General features: G+C 37.2%; 1 protein-coding gene and 1 long non-coding RNA gene across 3 annotated transcripts; both read left to right on the forward strand.

Annotated features, from left to right (window-relative positions):
• Positions 1 to 619: 619 nt before the first annotated feature.
• LOC139663069 (CD209 antigen-like protein C) lies at positions 620 to 11673 on the forward strand. Of its 2 annotated transcripts, XM_071541600.1 has the most exons (6): positions 620 to 804; positions 1671 to 1814; positions 6024 to 6134; positions 6276 to 6418; positions 8995 to 9095; positions 10425 to 11673. In XM_071541600.1, exons 1-6 carry the CDS (start codon positions 621 to 623, stop codon positions 10567 to 10569), a joined length of 828 nt encoding a protein of 275 aa, XP_071397701.1. In that variant the 5' UTR covers position 620; the 3' UTR covers positions 10570 to 11673. The 2 variants fall into 2 exon arrangements, with proteins under 2 accessions (XP_071397701.1, XP_071397702.1); XM_071541601.1 differs by lacking the exon at positions 6024 to 6134.
• A 3479-nt stretch (positions 11674 to 15152) lies between these two features.
• On the forward strand, positions 15153 to 19406 carry LOC139663068 (uncharacterized). The gene is made up of 3 exons (XR_011696693.1): positions 15153 to 15277; positions 16833 to 16933; positions 19041 to 19406. It is a non-coding gene; the product is annotated as an uncharacterized lncRNA (long non-coding RNA).
• Positions 19407 to 21208: the final 1802 nt, after the last annotated feature.

Consider the following 21208-nt stretch of genomic DNA (forward strand, 5'->3'; position numbering starts at 1 on the left):
ACTGCATGATATCCATCAGATGTGGATGGCACTGACATCAGGCCCATATCTGATTTATAACAAGGCCAATATTGGTCCAATAAATTGACAAACCAAGATCGGCCTAACCCTTGAATGTTATTATTCAAGCAGACAGATACATGAATCAAAGACACGTTTATGTGACATTTCATCACTCTTTTTTGAGGAGTGGAATATGTTTCAGTCACTGTTAACATGGAATGGAGCTTTGCAAAGATGAACTAATGCTTAGGGGAAGTCACAGCGACAGGATAAGGTTGCAGAGGTTTCGACACCGCCCATTTCCTGTGATGACATGTTTACTGTCTATCAGGTTCAGCTTCAGAAAACACGTCTTCATGACTTTTTCCATAAATAATAATAATAATAAATCATATCACACTTTTTTTTTGACAGTTGATGTGATCTGTAGCTCTTACTGCATATGACAAAGACAGACACTCTCTCACTTCCTATGCCTTGAAGTCATTAACAGATACAAGACCTCGCTCCAGTCTCTCAATAAATTGCTTCATCTTCCTCTGTTATTTCTGTCTTTCTTTTTCACCTCTCACTGGAGAGTTTGAACATCAGCGAAGATGTCTGAGGACCTTTACACCATGTTAGACATGACAAAGAAGGTCAGACACAAAAGGGAAAGGGAGAAGGCGATAGAGAAAACAGGAGAGTGGGAGGAGAGGACGGTGGATATCTATGTTAGCGCCGCTAGCCTTGGAGATCATGACCCCGGCCTTGGGACACACCAGGCTGTAATACAGGACACAGGAGGAGGGCAACATGGAGGTAACACACTTTTATTTTGCTGAAAATATTAGCTAATACAGGCACCAAAAGCATTTTGTAGACTTCGCAGATTTTGAACATAGGTTTCTGAAATTTTCGTTAAATGTAAATTATTGGTGTGAAAATCGAAGTAGAAGTATTTAGGTAGAAGTATAAGTATTTTTTTGAATTAAAATATGTTTGTGAAAAAGAGAAGTCAATTAGAATACAAATACCTAATCCTTGGTCCTATATGTCCTATATATTTTTTAGCATAGTTAATTAAGTCTTGTCAGTGATGTGAATGAACATCATTGTGTTTTATGTTTGCGTTAATATGTTTTTTTTTTAATAATTATGTTTATTGATCCGTTTATTTTGTATATTTTCCAAACACTAAATAAAATTAAACATAAAAAAGTACAGAGTACTCTTTCTGAGTAAATGTAATCACTTAAAAACATAGAAAATGGAAAAAGGACGAGAAGACAGAGTTCAAACTAGGTTCCTTTAATTGGAAAAAAAAAAGGGCGGAAAAAAAGTAAGGCATATCTGATATAATGCTTCAGTAAACATTGAGTGTTTTTATAAGCATGGTCATATAGAAGTATGAGTACATTTATGAGTGCCCGTATAATGCATAGATACAGAAAGTGTTAACACATTTTGTAACAATTTGTTTTGTGTTAAAGACGCCATATGAATAAAACTATCTTGACACAAAGCTTCGGTAACGCTTTATTTTCCAGGTCCACAATTTCCTTATAATTTCCTAGAAAGGAACTGTTAATTTCTTAGGAAGTTTCCTGGAAAGAATTATGTAGTAGTTATATAGAAAATGTATGCATAATTTCATGGTTCTGTCTTGGAAACATGGTTCTTTCCAGAAAAGATTAAGCAATGGATTAAGGAAAGGAAATTGCCTATTGCCTCTGTTAACCCAGAGAAGAGTCAATGCAGAGCTCTTGCACTCTTGCTGGGGCTGCTGTGTCTTCTCCTGCTGGCTGGATTCATTGGCCTGGCCATTCACCGTGAGTCTCTCCTTCAATAAGCAGCATCTGACTTTGTTTCTGAAACTGTAACTGTGTTTGTGTGTGTGTGTGTGTGTGTGTGTGTGTGTGTGAGAGAGAGAGAGAGAGAGAGAGAGAGAGAGAGAGAGAGAGAGAGAGAGAGAGAAAGGTAACACTTTACAATAAGGGTAAAGTGTAATTAAGGGTTAGTTAATGCTTAATAAGCATTAACTAACCCTTAATTAACAGTTAACTAATGTGTCTGGTAATCATTTACTAATGGTGTTCATTAACTAGGTATTCATTTATACATTATTTAATAGTCATTTTTATAAACTATTAAATAATGTATAAATTAATACCTTAGTTAACATGAACACCATTAGTAAATTACACATTAGTTAACTGTTAATTAAGGGTTAGTTAATGCTTATTAAGTATTAACTAACCCTTAACTTAGTGTACCCTTAATGTAAAGTGTTACCGAGAAAAAATGCACTGAGGATCATATAAACATATTTCAACATGTTAAGTAGAAATGCACTGATGAGTAGTAGTGCAGTATGAAATAAGTGACAAAATATTATTCAATATACAGTATATAACAAATGAGAGGAAAATGAGAAAAAAACAATACATGAATATATCATATGCACAGAATTACTTGCTGTACACCTTATCAAACATATTCAAGGTGCACTGAAAAAAATAAAACATTGGATCAACTTAAAAAAAATTGAAGTAATCGATCACACAAAATATTTGACATTGACTCAATGTAAATCATTTATTCAGTTTAACCTGAATTTTTTAACTCCATGCAAACTATTTTCTGAAGGTGAAGCAAACCAATTATTTCAAGTTGTCCTAAGTTAAAAAAAAATAGTTGTCTTTATTGACTTAATGTAAAATAATCCATTCAGTTTAACCTAAAATGTTTAACTCCATGCAAACCATTTTTTGAAGGTTGGAGCAAACTGATTATTTTAAGTTGTCTCAAATAAAAAATAACAGTTGTCATTATTTGAAATGTATAGCAAATTGAATTAAAAAAAAAAATGCTTTAAATACATTTTGATCAAGGACTACTCAGAACACATTCCTTTAGAACACATTCATATTTATTGTTCCATAAACTGATAACATTGTACATCTGTTTCAAATTTATAAAGATGAACAGTCTCCTTCAGCTGAACACAAGAGACAAGACTATTGATGTCATCCAGAGACAAATCCTGGAGCTGCTCCATAGACAGTGAATAGTGGAACAACTCCTAAGACATCATGCAGTACCCATGGCGATTTTATAGGATATGGGTACATTTTCTGATTCAGAGGTGTGAGCCCTACGATCAACTAAACACATGGTCCATTTGCTGCCCTAGCAGTTGATATTTTCACCCTGCTGCACACACTGCCCCACCCCAATCTGTGATGTGTCTTTGGAGGTACTAACAAAGTCTGTCTATGGAAAAAAAGGTACTCCGACATCACACATCATCACTGTGGAATTGGGGTCTAATTGGACAACTTTGATAATTGTAAGATCCTTAATTACAGTTGTAGAGGTCAGATTCACAAATATGTTCCCAAAATCAGTGTCCTTCTACTGCAGCCTTATGTATCCTCCTAATCCACATGCATTCTTGACCTCCTCTCATAGTGTTCTATATAGTGTTCAGTTCTTAAAACCTGTTAAGCCCGACAGACCCGGTTCCGGGGTCCACCCCCCCCAGTTATGAAAAATCGCGATGGAAGATGAAATGAATGTTACACTGTTTTGAAAACATGGGGTCTTCAGCTTTCAGAATCTGTAAACCAATTGTATGTTGTCCAAAATATGTCTTATTACTAAGTATTTTAACAAGTCTTACAAATATAAACTTCATAAATATAAGAGCAAGTTGTGATTAAAAGATCGGGAATAATTTTCTCGTCAGTCTACAATAACAATAATGCTTGGTATCGCTGGAAACTAGAAATTCCGAGCTTTCCAATGACAGTAAACGCACCTCGAAATTGGAACGATACATGTCCGCCATTTCCGGGGAAAAGTGGCAGTCAACCTTCACATTTTACAGTCATACTGCCAAAAATCTATGTTCTTGCCAAAATATTTCACCAAGGCTTATGTTATTTTCGCCAAAAACGGCACATTTTAGTTACTTACGTTTCTGCTGTAACTTGGGAGCACACGGGAGTTAAAACGAACTTCAGCGGGGATTCCCCAGCCAGACTGAATCCCTATGGAGGGTACTGTGGCTCTTCGTCGCCCTCTGGTGGCTGTATCGAAGCACTGACGCCTTATACCATTCTGTTCCTCTGACTCAGACGAAACTGAGGATACCTCACACAGCACTGAGGACCCTTGCATTCTCCATTAATCTGCCTGAATAGCATGGAGCTCTTCAGACATATATGAATATTGATCCTAATCATTGTGTTTATTACTATTTCAATGTTTTTGGGAGATGCATGTTATTTGTAACATGGCTATATGGAAATGAATAGTGTTTTGAATTAAAACTCCCAGTGAACAGTCAGCATGTAAACAGTAAACACAGCCAAAACCTGGAGACCGCCCGAGTATATTTTTTAGAAATTGTATCATAAATGTTGTACTTTAGTGTATTTCCATCAAATTTACAGTTACAGTTGTAGTCAAAGACTAGGGGAAGACATTCAGTTGCATCATTATCCATGGGATCTTGGTTATAATGGTGATACTGCCTTAAAATTTAGAATTATATACTAAGCAATAGAGAGATACCTTTAGTTTACTGAGCAGACCACATCTTAAGTTTTAAATTTACATTTAGTTTACTTAGTAGACCTGGTAGACAATTGCCCAGCTCAACTTGTCAGAATCGATTAGATTAGATATTTTTTCCCCAGCCCAATTAGGAGGGTGGCTTAATTAACATAAATGCCCTCATGATATTGTAAACCGAACTTACCACAAGCAATGACCATTGACAGGAGCTTCCAAATAGGTTGCACAGCAGGAACACAACTGATTGGCGGCTGCTTCCCTGAAGTTGAAAGAGAAAACATTATTTAGTTTTTAATTAGCCATCAAAGTGCGTTAGCTATTAACGTCATGCACAAATTAAGAATACCCAACATTAAACATAAATTGATTACCCTTAGGCCTATACTTTATTTTATGATTTTAGGGCAGCTGGCTAACATTTTGGTACATTTCTACCACATGTAATTGCTGTCACAGTGAAAAAAACACTCAGCAGAGCAAATGCATTTTAACGCATGCATGCTAACATAACATTACATGCTAACATAACATTAGCTGTATCGTTACTTTTGGTAGCTAACGTCAATTCCCCCAACAAAATAATTTTAGAAATGATAGCTTGCATTTCTTAGTTAACTAAGCTAGCGAACTGTGATAGCATTACCCATCAATGACCTCAAGACAGCTATGTTAGTTAACGTTAACGTAACGTTATTTGAATGATGAATGCTAACATTAGCGCTAGCTAAGGCGCTAGCAGGCTATCAAGCGTGAGTGCTGAAATTATGGCCAGAGTCAAGGGCAGCTATACTTGGACTAACGTTACCGGTATCATAATACATCCATGACCGGTATGCAAACTTTATTCTTTTTTCCTTACCAGTATCAACTTTGCTCATTCTTCCAAGTGTCGCAGGCTCGCTCGAGGCGGAGAAAGTCTGCTGGTTAGCGGAGTGTACCGCCAGATTCTTCTGTGACGTTTTCAAGAATGCGCATGCGCAAATCATGCTTAATCTAACAAAAAAGCCTTGATCAAATGAATAATTCCAGTTTGATGTCCGGCTGCCAGTTTATATTGTATCCAAATAAAAAAAATAGGTTCAACCATAAACATAAATTAGAAAGTTTAGTTTAAATGATCAAACTAATAATTTTCAGCTATTGGAGTGAGAAAAAACACATTGAACGAACAACAGCTTTGTTTTACTTTTTTCAGTGTGGAAATGTCAAAAAATACAAAACTTGAATGACAATACCTACTCCCTAATGTAGGCCACAGCACGACTGAAACATGTTAGAATATGTTTTTAATATGTTCCTTTGAACAAACCATGAAATAAAGGCTTTTTAAATGTTTTGGCGGAAGACAGCCTTGTAACTCCTTCTTTTTTCCTCAGTATTCTTTACCAGTTTTCAAAATGACAGTCCAGAAAGTAAAAACTTAGATGTCTCTCTCAGAGTTTCTCGTTCCTGTGCAGATATGATGGTGATTAAAGAGAAAAACAACTTACTGACTGGTTACAACCAGTTACAGGCCAGTTACAACAACCTGACCAAAGAGAGAAACGACACTCAGAAGAAGCCTTGCGGTCAGTCAGTGACCTTTCACTATTTCTTGATTATCATTGATTCACGCTCTTCCTGATTCGTCATTACTTTGAGGAAATGTTATGATAAAATTGTGTAATATTGAAGTAACAGTAAACATGAATTATTTCTCTTGTTAAAAGGAGCAAACTGCTATACAGGGGAGTGGAACATTGGCAGTAGTTGCTACTTCATCTCTACTGAGGGAAAAAACTGGGAGGAGAGCAGACAAGCCTGTGCAGACAGACAATCACACCTGATGATCATAAACAGCAAAGAGGAACAGGTATAGTGTGTGTGTGTGTATCTGGCATGTGTACCACAGCAAACACACTTTATTTATAAATCATATTGTTATTTTTCTGTGATAATCAAAGTTTGTTGATTATTTGTTCTTTGTTGCTATATTTACCATTTTTTAGGGGTCCAAGCTAGGTGCTGGACCTCTTTTGTTTAGTTATGATTCTTCTTTAGGGGTCCAAGCACGTAGTGCTGGGAACCCTATTGTTTTTGTTCGGATCATTATTCCGCTTCTTCTTCTTCTTCTTCTGCCCTAAAAGTATCTGGATCTCAGAAACCATAAGAGCTACAGCGACCAAACTTGGCAGATACGTCGAAAGTCTCAGCTGCTACTCAGGCAATGAAGTCAATTGGCCTCATGGTGGCGCTATAACAAGCAACATTACGTTTTGGCTAGATTTTCCGCCATTTTGAATTTTGTCCAAAACTGTTTTTTCGCTTCTTCTCCTACATATTTTGTCCAATCTTCACCAATTTAGCATTTCTGGACTGTCCTGCACAAAAGTTATCGAGCAGTTTTTTGATAGTCCATACCGTTTTGCTACAACTGGCTTTCAAAATTTGTAGGCAAGGCCTATTATACAAAAATTGCCATAAGTCAGGAAGTTGTTGGCGTACCTTAAACAAATTTGGTACATATGTGCACAGGTCAACTCTGAGGTAGCATGCAACATTTGGTGGTATTGTAACCATAGTTGACCATAGTTAAAATACTCTAAATAGCCTATAGCTTGGACAGTCTCATAACTTGGCCCTATTTTTTGGTGTTCCCTCAATGCCCATCCTGTGGCCTCAGTAGCTTAATGGTTAATGCATACGTCTGCAATGTGAAAGATTGTGGGTTCAAATCCTGTGGGTAATGCTGTCTCCTCACACCACTAAGCTTGTGATAACTAAGTGTAATGTCTTAAGTTTCTAATTTTTGGACAAATGACCATATGAAAAGATGAACTTGACAGAAGTCACGGGCCAACACAAAAGCCGGTGTTAGACTGCATGTCCGAACTTCACAACATGTTATTTTTTGTGTGTGTCTTTCTACCTTCTGTAATGTTTTGTCTATCTGTCTGTCTTATCAAATTGTGCTTGGACCCCTCAATCGCCGTTTGCGGCTATATTGTTATTATTATTTTTCTTCCTCTTCTTCTTCTTTTCAAAAAGGTACCTTAGAGACCTGAGTCCTAGAGCAATGAAATTTGGTGGATAGGTTTCAAATCTCCTCCACAACTCAGGCAAAACAATTTATGTAGGCCAATAACTCTTGAGCCACAATCAAAAATTTGTTCGCCATTTTGAATTCCACGCAAAACATGTTTTTTACTACTTCTGCAAAATTGATCCAATCTCAATAAAATTTTACACACAGCATATATGGATTTCCCAGATTATGGCTATAATCCAGAGTTTTGAAAATACAAACTGTTTGGCCATGGTGCAGAAACAGCAAAAATGATTGCTTGCTACAACATAATGCTAATCATGATTCCATTGGGTTCTACTAGCAAAATGCTAAAAAGCGGAACCCTCCCCTCCCCCGTCGCGGGAAATTGCGTTTCGTCTGGCATAGTATATTACACAAAATTTTGGTAATCCTAACCACCTGACTGTGAAACACAAACAAATTGGATGCCAAAGACATGCAAACAGGAAGTCAAGTTTTTATTCATAAAAACTTGACTTTCACACTGAAGAACTGCATTATCATTAGAATATTTTTTTTCTGGAAGTCTTTTTTCTGGAAAAAATCTTTATCTGCTTCTATGCACTGCCTCTTGGCACCTATGTCCTGTTGGACCAGAGCTTAGCTTTATGGCACTTACTCTCGTTGTTCTCTCCTGACTAGATCCTTGCTTGTGTTGTATTAAAATCTCATGTGTACGTCGCTTTGGATAAAAGCGTCTGCCACAACATTTCACAAAACAAATTAACAATAGGCTGTATATTAAATTAACAATGTTAATTTGTTTTGTGAAATGTTATGATTTCAGTTTGGTTAATTTGTTTTGTGAAACATTGTGTTTTGTGATTTGTTAATTTGTTTTGTGAAATGTGTTTTCGGTTTGTTCATTTGTTTTGTGAAATATTGTGTTTTCGGTTTTGTTAAGTTGCATTGTGAAATGCTGTCGTGTTTTGCACTTCAGGGCCACCATAGCAAGTGGCCATTGGTCAAAAAACATATTAGTAGGTGATTACACATCATCGAATGCCATTGGTCAGGTGGAACGTCAATTTCACAGCACATACTCTTGCACCAAGAGTAATCTCACTGTCATGTCTGACATGCGGAAATTCCAGACGGTGGTTGAAGTGCCACAAAAATTAATGTATTTATCTATCTGTCTTTTCAATGTTGACCACATAAATTTGAACACAACGCTAACTGAATGTATATAACAGTTAATAATTATTATAATTTGAAGTCGATTTTTGCACCTGTAACGTTCTCAAACTACTTCAGCCAAGTAACAGTAATTCTACATGAGTAGGACATTTTGGTACTCTTTCCACCCACTGTCTCTCATAATGCCTTGCACTGTCATAACTGGTACCTTTTCTTGCTAGGACATTCTCGATATTTTGAATCGGAGAGTTTGGATTGGTCTGACTGACAGAGAGCAAGAAGGGACCTGGAAGTGGGTGGATGGGACATCGCTGACCATAGAGTAAGACATTTCTTCCTTTTGTGATTCATTTCTTTGTCCTTTCAACAAATATTTTTCTGTGTTTCAGAGCTAAATCTTTTGCTATCTTGTGTAGTAGGGATGCCTTGTATATTTGTGATGTAAAAAAAGTTTGTGACGCAAAATTTTGCTACACAAAATTTGACAATCTGCATCATGGTGTTGAATTTTTTTTTCCTGATTTCAGCGGCAGTCTAATATCTAAGAAATGACGTTCAGAATGGTCTTTTTTTCTTTTGCATTATGTAAACACTAGAGAGCACAAGTCTAGGTAACACTAGCAACATGCTGTTTGTCTTTGAAATACTTTTCTAGTGAGAAATTTACTTGGTTGCGCAGGTGTATACATCTCTGTTTTTTAGGGGTCTCCCTCACTAGTCAGGCAAAAACAAAAACACAGAGGCCAGATGGTGCCGCTATAACAAGCAATTTTACATTTTGGCCACTAACTCCTGAACCGTAAGGCCTAGAATCTGATTTATTTCCTCAGATTTCTTGGCTCAAAATGAAGCTATTGCTTACATTGGTTTTCATTTCTGCCATGATAGTTTTTCCACTGTTTTGAATTTGAAAGCAAAACCTATTTTTCACTATTTCTCCTGCAAAGTTAATCCAATCTCAATTATATTTTGGCACACAGCATATATAGACTTTATAGATTATGGCTATTACCCAGAGTTTTGAAAATCCAAACCATTTCAAGGTGGTGCACAAATGAAGTTACCAGCGCATAGAGGCATAATGGAGGGGATGCATAATTCCTTAATGGCTAGGCCTAAATGGTCGAGCAAACCAAACTTCATATAAATGTTTGTGAAGGGCATAAAAGTGTGTCAGACCACATTTGGTTATGCTCTACAGCTTCATCATAAGGCCCAAAATTGGCGAGTGTTAATATATCAGGCACCTTTTCACCTGTAGTTACAGGACTTTCACCAAAACGTTCCATCTTTGAGATGTAAAACTTTTCCAAAATGATGAAGCTTATATTCTTTCTGTCAAATTATTTGCGCCACAGGCTAGCACTCTGCTAACGGCTGCTTGTGGCTATATTTTTTGTTTGTTCTTGTTGTTATTGGGAGATGAAACCTGTAGTTACCCTGTTTATGGTTCGTCCTTTTGTTTTCCCTCAGAAATAAAAAGGGATTTATTTCGGACATAATTGTCTTCATTCAGATTTTGTTCAAAATATGGTGATCATATCAAACCATGACCTCAGTATCGTGTATCAAACCGAACCGTTAGCTGAATGTATAATTACATGCCTAATAAACAGTATTAAATTCCATTCCATTTGACTAAACACTCCAGGTTCTGGTTTCCACCTCAACCTAACAACAGAGATCGAGACCAAGACTGTGTTGAGTTCTACAATGAGGATCTGCCCAGAAGAGGATGGAATGACAATTCATGTAATAGCGTTAACTACTGGATCTGTGAAAGAGCTATCTGCTGAAATCACCATCTTTACAGTGTATTGGTGTAGATGGTGTATTAGAGCTACATGATATTTGTATTAGTGTATTAACCTATTTTAATCTCCTCTTTAATTACTCTACTATCCTTCTTAATATTCCTGTAAAGGACTTTGTAAACTGTGCTTCAAGATAAATGCTATATAATCAAAGTATATGATTATTTTCCCAAATAAATGTCAGTGATGCAGCCACAGTGAAAGAGAGGTTGACATGCATCTATCACATTAACGAGCGGAGATGGGCAGAAATACATTATTCGTATTTTGTATTATATATTCTTACACTGATATAAATTTACTTTTTTGATGTACCTGCTTTCCCTCAACCTGCCTCGTCTACCTCTACTGCAGTTAGTGATTTCCTACGTTTCCCAGAATGCCTTTTGACAACCCCCAGACAGGCGGTTCCCTTTGATGTATACGTGGAAGTAGAGAGAGTGATAGCAATAGATTTTCCAGTCAAAAATTGAGAGTGGAGATAGAGCTATGCAGTGATGTGTTTGCCTGGTTGTTCAAATTACTAAAAAATTACCCTTAATGGACAGACAAGGGCCCCCCCAAAAAAATGATATAGCCTCATAGCATAAAGTCACTCCTAAGGTGAAATACACCCATCTTTTGAATTGGATCCTTGTCAAGTGGCGAATCAGACAATGGATAAGACAGTTCATATTCAAGTCTATTGGTCAAAAAGAAGAACCTTACTTTAGCATTTTAGGCATTTGGCAAATCATTTTAGTTTGATTTCTCAAACTAAAACAAAACAAATTTCTCACAGGGTCGCAAACTGAGAAAGCAGAGCTGCAGATGAAATAATCAATGATTTGTACAATTCATCCTGAGATGCAAATTCTGACTGGTGTGACTCTCTAAGATGATGATGAAAGAGTCCCTGAATGTAGACAGGAGGACCCCAAGTGGTGGAGTTGTTTCAGTGCAGCTTAGAAAACAGTCAAAGGTGTTTGTTCTAATGAAGCAGTTGGACCTGTGACAGGCACCATGCAAGGAAGATAAGGAATATTTCCCAAACTATAGCAGCCCAAGTATAAGATAAATGTATTTTGTATACTTCTTTATGTGCATGGATGATGTGTTCTTATATCTGTAAAAAAAAGACTAAGATTCAGAAAAAACATATTAAAATTGTTTAAATAACATGTTTTCTTCATTTTATTTCCAACATGGAATCTCTGTATTTAGACAACAATATGTGTGTGTTTGCTTATGATAGGCTGTTCTTTCTAAAAAGTGATAATATCTTTGAAAACACTGAAGAGAACACACAGGGTTCCAAGTAGACGTATCTGCTGAAACAGAGCTTTATAAAAGAAGAACAGTCTTTCTACTATTATATGCTAACTTTGAGGCAATGTTGTGGGAACGTTTTGACAAAAAAATATTGCTAGCAATATTTTCATGGTTAAGCTGTTCATCATGGTGACCAGTATTGATTTTTTCCCACCTGCCTTGTAAAGTAATAACATCACATTGCATTAATCAGTGATCATGACTTCATAAGAGATTTCTTTAACTGGTGATGTAATAATATTGACTATTAATAATAATATCCAGCAATGTATTACATTAACAGTGTTTATTACATCTTTAATCCATTTAGAGGGACATGTTATCACATTTTGACACATTATTACATTATTCGTTGCTACTTGCCAAGGACGTTCCCCATGTGTAATGCATTGCCTCATTGAGTCACATGTACTATGTATCTTAGCTACAGCAGTGTGTAACATTGTTCACCTAACCACAGTGTACTTATTTCCTCCCATGTCTAGAAAGCCAGTTACAACATTACAATATGAAAAAAACAACTGACACTCTCTTACATGTAGAAAGTATTTCCTGACCCTGGGACAGACAAACTATTGATAATGCTCTGTAATATGTTAAGTACTGTTAGACTGATATGGGTTTTTGAAGGCCAATACCAATACAGATACTTTTGGATTGAAGCTGCTGATAAAAAATATAAAAGTATTCAGCACTTCCCTCATGAATTGTATTCTTGTCAGGGTGGAAAAGCCTCTGAAACAGACCCACCTGTTCACTGGTAGAAACTCTGGGATAGATGAATACATTTAAATGAACAATTCATGTACAGAAAATGCCATTGAAAAAATGAAATGAAAAAACTGAACGTGCAAAGAAAATCTAATTTCTTTGCAGGCTATACAGTTTTTCTGTAGCTGTGATCAGGGAGGAACCTCCATCATATCAGAGGTGGACGACACCAACTGACTGATATCTGATATTTAACAACAGGTCAATATCGGCCCCATATATATTGGTCCAACGCTAATGTTAAGAACACATAGCTGTCACAGTTTTGAATGAATGAATGACTTCAACCACTAAGAACACAATTTGCACACTTTTTTTAATTAAATACTAGCTATTTTTAATAAGTTAATAACAACATAAATAAAAGTCATAATACAAAAAGTGCTTGTATTTGTGTCCATATTCAACTTGTAAAATGTCATTTGGAAAGGATGAAAGAGGCATAAACAATGTTGGACGAGGCAAAATTGCCTCCTAAACACCAGGCTGTAGGCACAGAAGCAGGAAGACAGATGACAGAAAGATAGTAAAAGGGGGAAGTGTTGAGTCATGCTCAGTGTGAAGCGCTACACACCATCAAACACAACACACACCTCTAGCTCTATCTAACAGTGGAAAGCTGCTTCAACTACATGGCTGTGTTTTTTCACTCAGGGGAGTCTGAAATCCAAGTGGAAGTTGGTGACTATCAGAACTTCCCCAAGGCTGAAGCTGAGGAGGCTGTTTCAGTCAGGACTCCAAAGTCAAGTAGGACATCAGAGAACTTATGGATTCATTTTCGGTTGTATTTACTCAGTGTTGCATTATTTTTGTTGTATAACACTTTCTGGCATTATGAGTATTAGAAATATTATGCATGTTATTATATCTTAATGGTTTTAAAGGTGTTCTAGTGTATAAGACAGTGTATGTAGAATTCCAGATGTGCGCATGTTCTTTTGTTTGCTTTGATTCATTAATAGGACAAGAGTACGGGCCGACTCTAAGATGATGAATGTGTGTGTGTGTGTGTGTGTGTGTGTGTGTGTGTGTGTGTGTGTGTGTTACACAGAGTTCCGACACCTCAGTGTGGTTCTGGTGAACTTTGGGCTGCTGTGTGTCCTTCAAGCTATTCTCAACATCTCTCTGAGACTTGCTCTGAGTGAGTCCATGATTTCACATCACTTTACCAAACTGACTGACAGCTGATCAACAGTCAACTTGGTGCATAGAGATGGTGACTCCTTGGATTGATATTATCTGGTAGTGATGCAATTTTTTACCATCAAAACGGCTCAACAACCTGGAATTTATTCCATTAAGGACACAGTAATGTAAAATAAAAGAAACAGATATTATAGGAAATATCTTGATTGTTTACTAGTAATTACTGATTTACTTGTAAAGAAACTTAAATGAGATAGTGAGTGGATGCTTTGCTTCAGAAGGCTTTAATAACCCTAAACAAGGATGCTGTCCGGAGCCGACAGCAAGGGTATATCCCCGAAATTCCCCAATCCCCGAAGGCCCCGTTAAGTCAAATGTAATAAAAAGCCATTCAATAATCACACAATAAGACTCCAGGGTTAATCTTCCCAGTTATATTGGTTGTATGCCCCAACTATTTTTATTTCGCCAAATAATACAATTTTTCCTTCTGGGCGAATCTTCATAATAATAAAGCTTGCATGCCATAACTATTTTTATATCAGAAATGAATAAAGTTAACCAGTTAATTATATTATTATTACTCGTAAACACACATGGATATAATCCTCTAGGGATTGTCTCCCCAATAATAAAGGGTATGTACCTTAACTGTTTTTTTAACACTCAATAATAAATGTAACTAATTAACTATTTTATTACAATAACAATAAAATCATATACTAAAAATAAATGTGTCACAATAGTTATTATTATTATAAATACAATCATTATGTTCAGTATAAACGTGCAAGTCAAACTCTGAAAATGCCTTTTTGTACAAATGGTTCTTGAGAAGTGATTTAAAGGACAACACCTTTAGCCTTTAGTCTTACAGTCTTACAAGGCCTTGCTTGTTATTGTGGAACCATGCTTTAAGAGACATAAAGGATGGATTATTTAGTGTTCTAATATTTACTGGTCAGTATTGGTACATTTGTCTAAGGAAACAGGAAGGTGATAGAAAGTGTTGAATAAATTCAGTTAAATTAATGTTAATTTGGTAAAAGCTTAAGATACATTTACTGGTAATTCACATGTAAGTAGATCTGTAACTGCAGGTTCTCATTCCTGTGCAGATAACAACAACCTACAGTCCAGTTACTATGACCTGGCTGAAGAGAGAAACAACAGTCAGAAGAAGCCTTGCGGTCAGTCAGTCACCTTTCACTCTTGTTCTTCAGTATATTTCTTCATGCTCTTACTGATGTGTCATTACTTTGAAGAAATTGTGTAATATTGAAGTAACAGTAAAGATGGATTATTTCTCTTGTTAAAAGGAACAAACTGCTCTAAGGGGGAGCTGAACATTGGCTGTAGTTGCTACTTCATCTCTACTGAGCAAAAAAACTGGGAGGAGAGCAGACAAGCCTGTGCAGACAGACAATCACACCTGATGATCATAAACAGCAAAGAGGAACAGGTATAGTGTGTGTGTGTCTGGCATGTGTACCACAGCAACCACACTTTCTTTATAAATCATATTGTTATTTTTCTGTGATAATCAAAGTTTGTTTGTTGCTATATTTACCATTTTTTTTAGGGGTCCAAGCAAGGTGCTGGACCTCTTTTGTTTAGTTATGATTCTTCTTCTTATTGTTTTTCTTCCTCTTCTTCTTTTCAAAAAGTTACCTTAGAGACCTTAAAGTCCTAGAGCAATGAAATTTGGTGGATAGGTTTCAAATCTCCTCCACAACTCAGGCAAAACAATTCATGTAGGCCAATAACTCTTGAGCCATAATCAAAAATTTGTTCGCCATTTTGAATTCCACGCAAAACATGTTTTTTTACTATTTCTCCTGCAAAGCTGATCCAATCTCAACAACATTTTACACACAGTATATATGGATTTCCCAGATTATGGCTATAATCCATAATGAAAATCCAAACTGTTTGGCCGTGGTGCACAAACAGCAAACATGATTGTTGTCTTGCTACAACATAATGCTAATCATGGTTCCATTGGGTTCTACTAGCAAAATGCTAAAAAGCGGAACCCTCCCCTGTCTCGGGAAATTGCGTTTTGTCTGGCATAGTGTATTACACAAAATTTTGATAATCCTAACCATCTGACTGTGAAACACAAACAAATTGGATGCCAAAGACATGCAAACAGGAAGTCAAGCCAAATTTTTCTTCATAAAAACTTGACTTTCACACTTATCAAAGAACTGCATTATCATTATTAGAATGTTTTTTTTCTGGAAGTCTTTCTTCTGGAAAAAATCTTTATCTGCCTCTATGCACTGCCTCTTGGCACCTATGTCTTGTCGGACCAGATCTTAGCTTTGTGGCACTTACTCTCGTTGTTCTCTCCTGACTAGATCCTTGCTTGTGTTGTATTAAAATCTCATGTCTACTTCGCTTTGGATAAAAGCGTCTGCCACAACATTTCACAAAACGAATTAACAAAACACAAAACACAACATTTCACAAATGTGTTTTGTGATTTGTTAATTTGTTTTGTGAAATGTGTTTTCGGATTGTTTGTTTGTTTTGTGAAATGTTGTGTTTTCGGTTTTGTTAAGTTGTTTTGTGAAATGTTGTTGTGTTTTGCACTTCAGGGCCACCATAGCAAGCAACCATTGGTCAAAGATATATTAGTAGGTGATTACACATCATCGAATGCCATTAGTCAGGTGGAACGTCAATTTCACAGCACATGGTGCAAGAGTAATCTCACTGTCATGTCTGACATGCGGAAATTCCAGACAGTGGTTGAAGTGCCACAAAAATGAATGTATTTATCTATCTGTCTTTTCGATGTTGACCACATATGAACACAACGCTAACTGAATGTATATAACAGTTAATAATTGTTATAATTTCGAAAAAAGTCGATTTTTGCACCTGTAATTTTCTTAAACTACTTCAGCCAAGTAACAGTAATTCTACATGAGTAGGACATTTTGGTCTCTTTCCACCCACTGTCTCTCATAATGCCTTGCACTGTCATAACTGGTACCTTTTCTTGCTAGGACATTCTCGATATTTTGAATCGGAGAGTTTGGATTGGTCTGACTAACAGAGAGCAAGAAGGGACCTGGAAGTGGGTGGATGGGACATCACTGACCATAGAGTAAGACATTTCTTCCTTTTGTGATTCATTTCTTTTTCCTTTCAACAAATATTTAGGGCCCGAGCACGACCTCGTGCGAAGCCCTATTGTATTTCGTTTAGGGCCCAAGCACGACCTCGTGCGAAGCCCTATTGTATTTCGTTCTTGGAATTATTTTTCGCCGGACAAAAAAAATGCACTTTTGAGGGCCTAAACGTGCTCGAAAAGTTGCGAAACTTTGCACACGCGTCAGAAGTGGTGAAAAATTATATATTTTATGGGTCTTGCGCGTGGGCGTGGCAAAATGGCTCGATAGCGCCCCCTACAAAATTTCAACGGAGTATCCCTCACCGTACGTTTGTCCTAGACTTACGAAACTTGGTAGGCACGTGTATCATGTCCAGACTTAAAAAAAAGTCTGGTGGTACCATGCGCCTAAAACCAACAGGAAGTCGGCCATTTTGAATTGATTGCAACATTTTTGGGCGTTTTGGGGCGTTTGCAGGGGTTGTACTTTAACGAACTCCTCCTAGGCAGTTGATCGGATCCACGTCAAACTTGGTCAGCGTGTATAAAAGAGTTTGACGATGAAAAGTTATCAAAAGCTTGAGTTTTCGTCACACGGCGTGGGCGTGGCGTGGCGTCGAATTTCCGTGTTTCGCCACAAAACAGGAAGTGACTTGTAACTGGCCTGTACATGGTCAAATCTGGACCAAACTTCACACGTTTGATGAGAGTCCAGGCCTGAACACGTCTACGTGCTGATATTCGGTTATAGTCATAGCGCCACCTACTGGCGACAGGAAGCTGTGTGAATTTGCAGGGGTCGTACTTTAACGAACTCCTCCTAGGCGGTTGATCGGATCCACGTCAAACTTAGTCAGCGTGTATAAAAGCCCTCGACGATGAAAAGTTATCAAAAGCTTGAGTTTTGGTCACACGGCGTTGCCCTGGCGGCGCGGCGAATTTCGATGTTTCGCCGTTAAACAGGAAGCTGCCATAACTTGAGTGTACATCGTCCGATTTGCACCAGATTTCACATGCTGGACGAGAGTCCAGGCCTGAGGACATCTACAGGCCAATTAGGAGTCACAGTCATTGCGCCACCTACTGGCGACAGGAAGTAAGCCTTGTGTGACAATCGCCACATGATTTACATGGAATTTTCATGGTGTGGGCCACGTCGACCGGTCGGTGTCCGGTAACGACACCGCGGCTGCAGCACACCCCGACTGCAGCACACCCCGACTTGCACACGGAGGCGAGGGCCCGCTCATCACTGCTTGCAGTTTTAATTTTAACTGTGTTTCAGAGCTAATTTTTTTGCTGCCTTGTATTAATAGTAGGGATGTAACAAAAGTTTGACGCAAAATTTTTGAAAATCCAAACTATTTGGCCGTGGTGCACAAATGAAGTTGACAGCGCATAGAGGCATAATTCCTAAACGCCTGATGTTAGAGTAACCAAATTAACATACATACTGTACATGTTTGGGATGGGCCCAGAAGTGTGTCAGAACACATTTTGTCATGCTCCAAACACCACCATATTGCCACCTTGCACCCGCTTTCACCTACAAATTTTACATGCAGCATATTTCAACTGCCGACATCATCTTTGTATCACAGAATTTTGATACTTGTAACTGTTTGGCTGCGACACACAAAAGACGTTGATGGCAAAGACACACAAACTGGAGGGGATGCATAATTCCTTAATGCCTAGGCCTAAATGTTTGAGCAAACCAAACTTCATATAAATGTTTGCGAGGGGCATAAAAGTGTGTCAGACTTCATTTGGTTGTGCTCTATAGTTTTATCATAAGGCCAAAAATTGGCCCCTGCTAATGGCCGCTTGTGGCTATATTTTTTTGTTTTTTGTTACTCTTCAGGCTTATTTGGGGATGAAACCTGTAGTCACCCTGTTTATGGTTTGTCCTTTTGTTTTCCCTCAGAGATAAAAAGGGATTTTTTCTGACATAATCGTCTTTCAGATTTTGTACAAAATATGGTGATCATATCAAACCATGACCACAGTATCGTGTATCAAACCAAACCGTTAGCTAAATGTATAATTACTTGCCTAATAAACAGTATTAATTTCCATTGCTTTTGACTGAACACTCCAGGTTCTGGTATCCACTTCAACCTGACAACAGAGGACAAGGGGAAGACTGTGTTGAGTTCTATATTGGGGATCTGCCCGGAAGAGGATGGAATGACTTGTCGTGTCTTGCACCTAACTACTGGATCTGTGAAACAGCTATCTGCTGAAATCACCAATTTTACTATGTATTGGTGTAGATGGTGTATTGGTAGAGCTACATGCTATTGTATTAGTGTAGTGAGTTTGAGTAGATCCTTTGGTCTCTGGATAGACCTTCTTTTAAATTACAGCCTTGTTACATTGCTGTGCCTTTCAGTTTATATTCACATTTTTATTATTTTGTTGTTAACATAGCCTCCTCAGGTTGGCTAACAGCCAACTGTCAATTTTGAGCAATAAAGTGTGTTGTAGTCTGAGGGAATTAGTATGAGTATTTATCTATTTTAATCTCCTCTTTAATTACTTTACTATCCTTTTTAATATTCCTGTAAAGGCCTTTGTAAACCGTGCTTCAAGATAAGTGCTATATAATCAAAGCATATGATTATTTTCCCAAATAAATATCAGTGATGCAGCCAGTAGTGAAGGAGTGGTTGACATGCATCAATTTATACAATATATCCTGAGATACAAATTCTGACTAGTGTGATTCTCTAAGATGATGATGAAAGAGTCCCTGAGGACCCCAAGTGGTGGAGTTGTTTCAGTACAACTTAGAAAACAGTCAAAGGGGTTCGTTCTAATCAAGCAGTTGGACCTTTGAAGGGCATTATGCAAGGAACATAAGGAATATTTTATAATTTATACAATTTATAATTGATTTATATTGCTGTATACTACAGCATTCTAAATATAAGATAAATGTACTGTGTATATTTCTTTATGCTTCCAAACACTGACTCTTGTGTGTCAGATACTACCAGCTGCTCCTTGGACAAGTTCTCCATAAAAATCGACTACACTCAACTGTGTCGGCTGCTGTGCATGGATGATTTCTTCTAATATCTCCAAAAAGACAGCTTCATAAATTAGGGGAGGAAAGCTTTGTTCAGATTAATGCCCATGCATTTTTGAAATTGTTACATTACATGTTTTTTTCATTTTATTTCCAATGTGGAATCTCTGTATTTAGACAAAAATATGTGTGTGTTTGCTTATGATGAGCAGATTTTTTCTCCTTTTTTGAACAATGACCCTGACTGGTTTTCAGACAGTGGTGTACAGAGTGATAATACCTTTGAAAAGTTTGAAGAGAACACACAGCGTTCCAACTAGATGTATCTGCTAAAACAGCTTAATAGAAGCAGAAAAACAAGGATTATAACTGAGTTTATATATGCTAACTTTGAGACAATGTTGTGGGAAAGTTTTGACAAAAAATATTGCTAGTAATATTTTCATGGTAAACCAGTTCATCATGGTGCTCCATATGACCGGTATTGCCTACATGCCTACTCCAACATTCCCCATTTATTGTACATTGCCTCATTGAGTTACATGTAGTATGTATCTTAGCTACAGCAGTGTGTAACATTGTTAACCTAACCACAGTGTACTTATCTCCTCCCATCTGTCTAGAAAGCCAGTTACAACCTTACAGTGTAAAAAAAAAAAGTGACACTGTTTCTCACATGTAGAAAGTATTTCCTGACCCTGGGTCAAAGACAAACTATAGATAATGCTCTGTAATATAAGTAGGGTTCGACTGATACTGTCAGTATCTTTACATTTGATCATTTTCATGCCAAAAATATTCAGCATTTCCCCCAGAATTTTATTCTTGTCAGAGTGGAAAAGCCTCTGAAACAGCATTTAGACCATCATGGGACACAAAACTCCATTGAAACCCAGACTAATTAAATTATCTTAGGTGGGTTAGCAGCTCCTTAAGGCAGGGTGAACCACTTATTCAATAGGGAAACTCTGGGATAGATTAATACATTTGAATGAACAATTAATTTGCAGAAAACTTTATTGAAAAAATAAATGAAAGAATTGAATGTGCTTGTTCCCCTGTCACAGGGGATTTTTCTCAATTACCGTTAATATTTGGAGATATGATTTTTTTAGCCACAATATTTATATCCACAGTTTTTTTTAAATTTTTTATTATTTCAGCATGCTGGTGTTTTTGTGTTGAAGCAGTATTTGCAATGTATAACAAGACACAGATCTGTTTCTACTAGTCGT

The sequence above is a fragment of the Centroberyx affinis genome, unplaced genomic scaffold, assembly GCF_046629955.1.
Source record: "Centroberyx affinis isolate AG114_WGS23_722 - 3 ecotype Tasmania unplaced genomic scaffold, CSIRO-AGI_Caff_v1 ptg003908l_1, whole genome shotgun sequence".
In the NCBI taxonomy this organism is placed as follows: Eukaryota; Metazoa; Chordata; class Actinopteri; order Beryciformes; family Berycidae; genus Centroberyx; species Centroberyx affinis.

Coding starts and splice junctions, on each gene's coding strand:
- LOC139663069 (XM_071541600.1), top strand. CDS start 621: ATGTTAGACATGACAAAGAAGGTCAGACACAAAAGGGAAAGGGAGAAG. Junction 6,135..6,275: donor CACTCAGAAGAAGCCTTGCG/GTCAGTCAGTGA, acceptor TCTTGTTAAAAG/GAGCAAACTGCTATACAGGG. Junction 6,419..8,994: donor TAAACAGCAAAGAGGAACAG/GTATAGTGTGTG, acceptor TTTTCTTGCTAG/GACATTCTCGATATTTTGAA.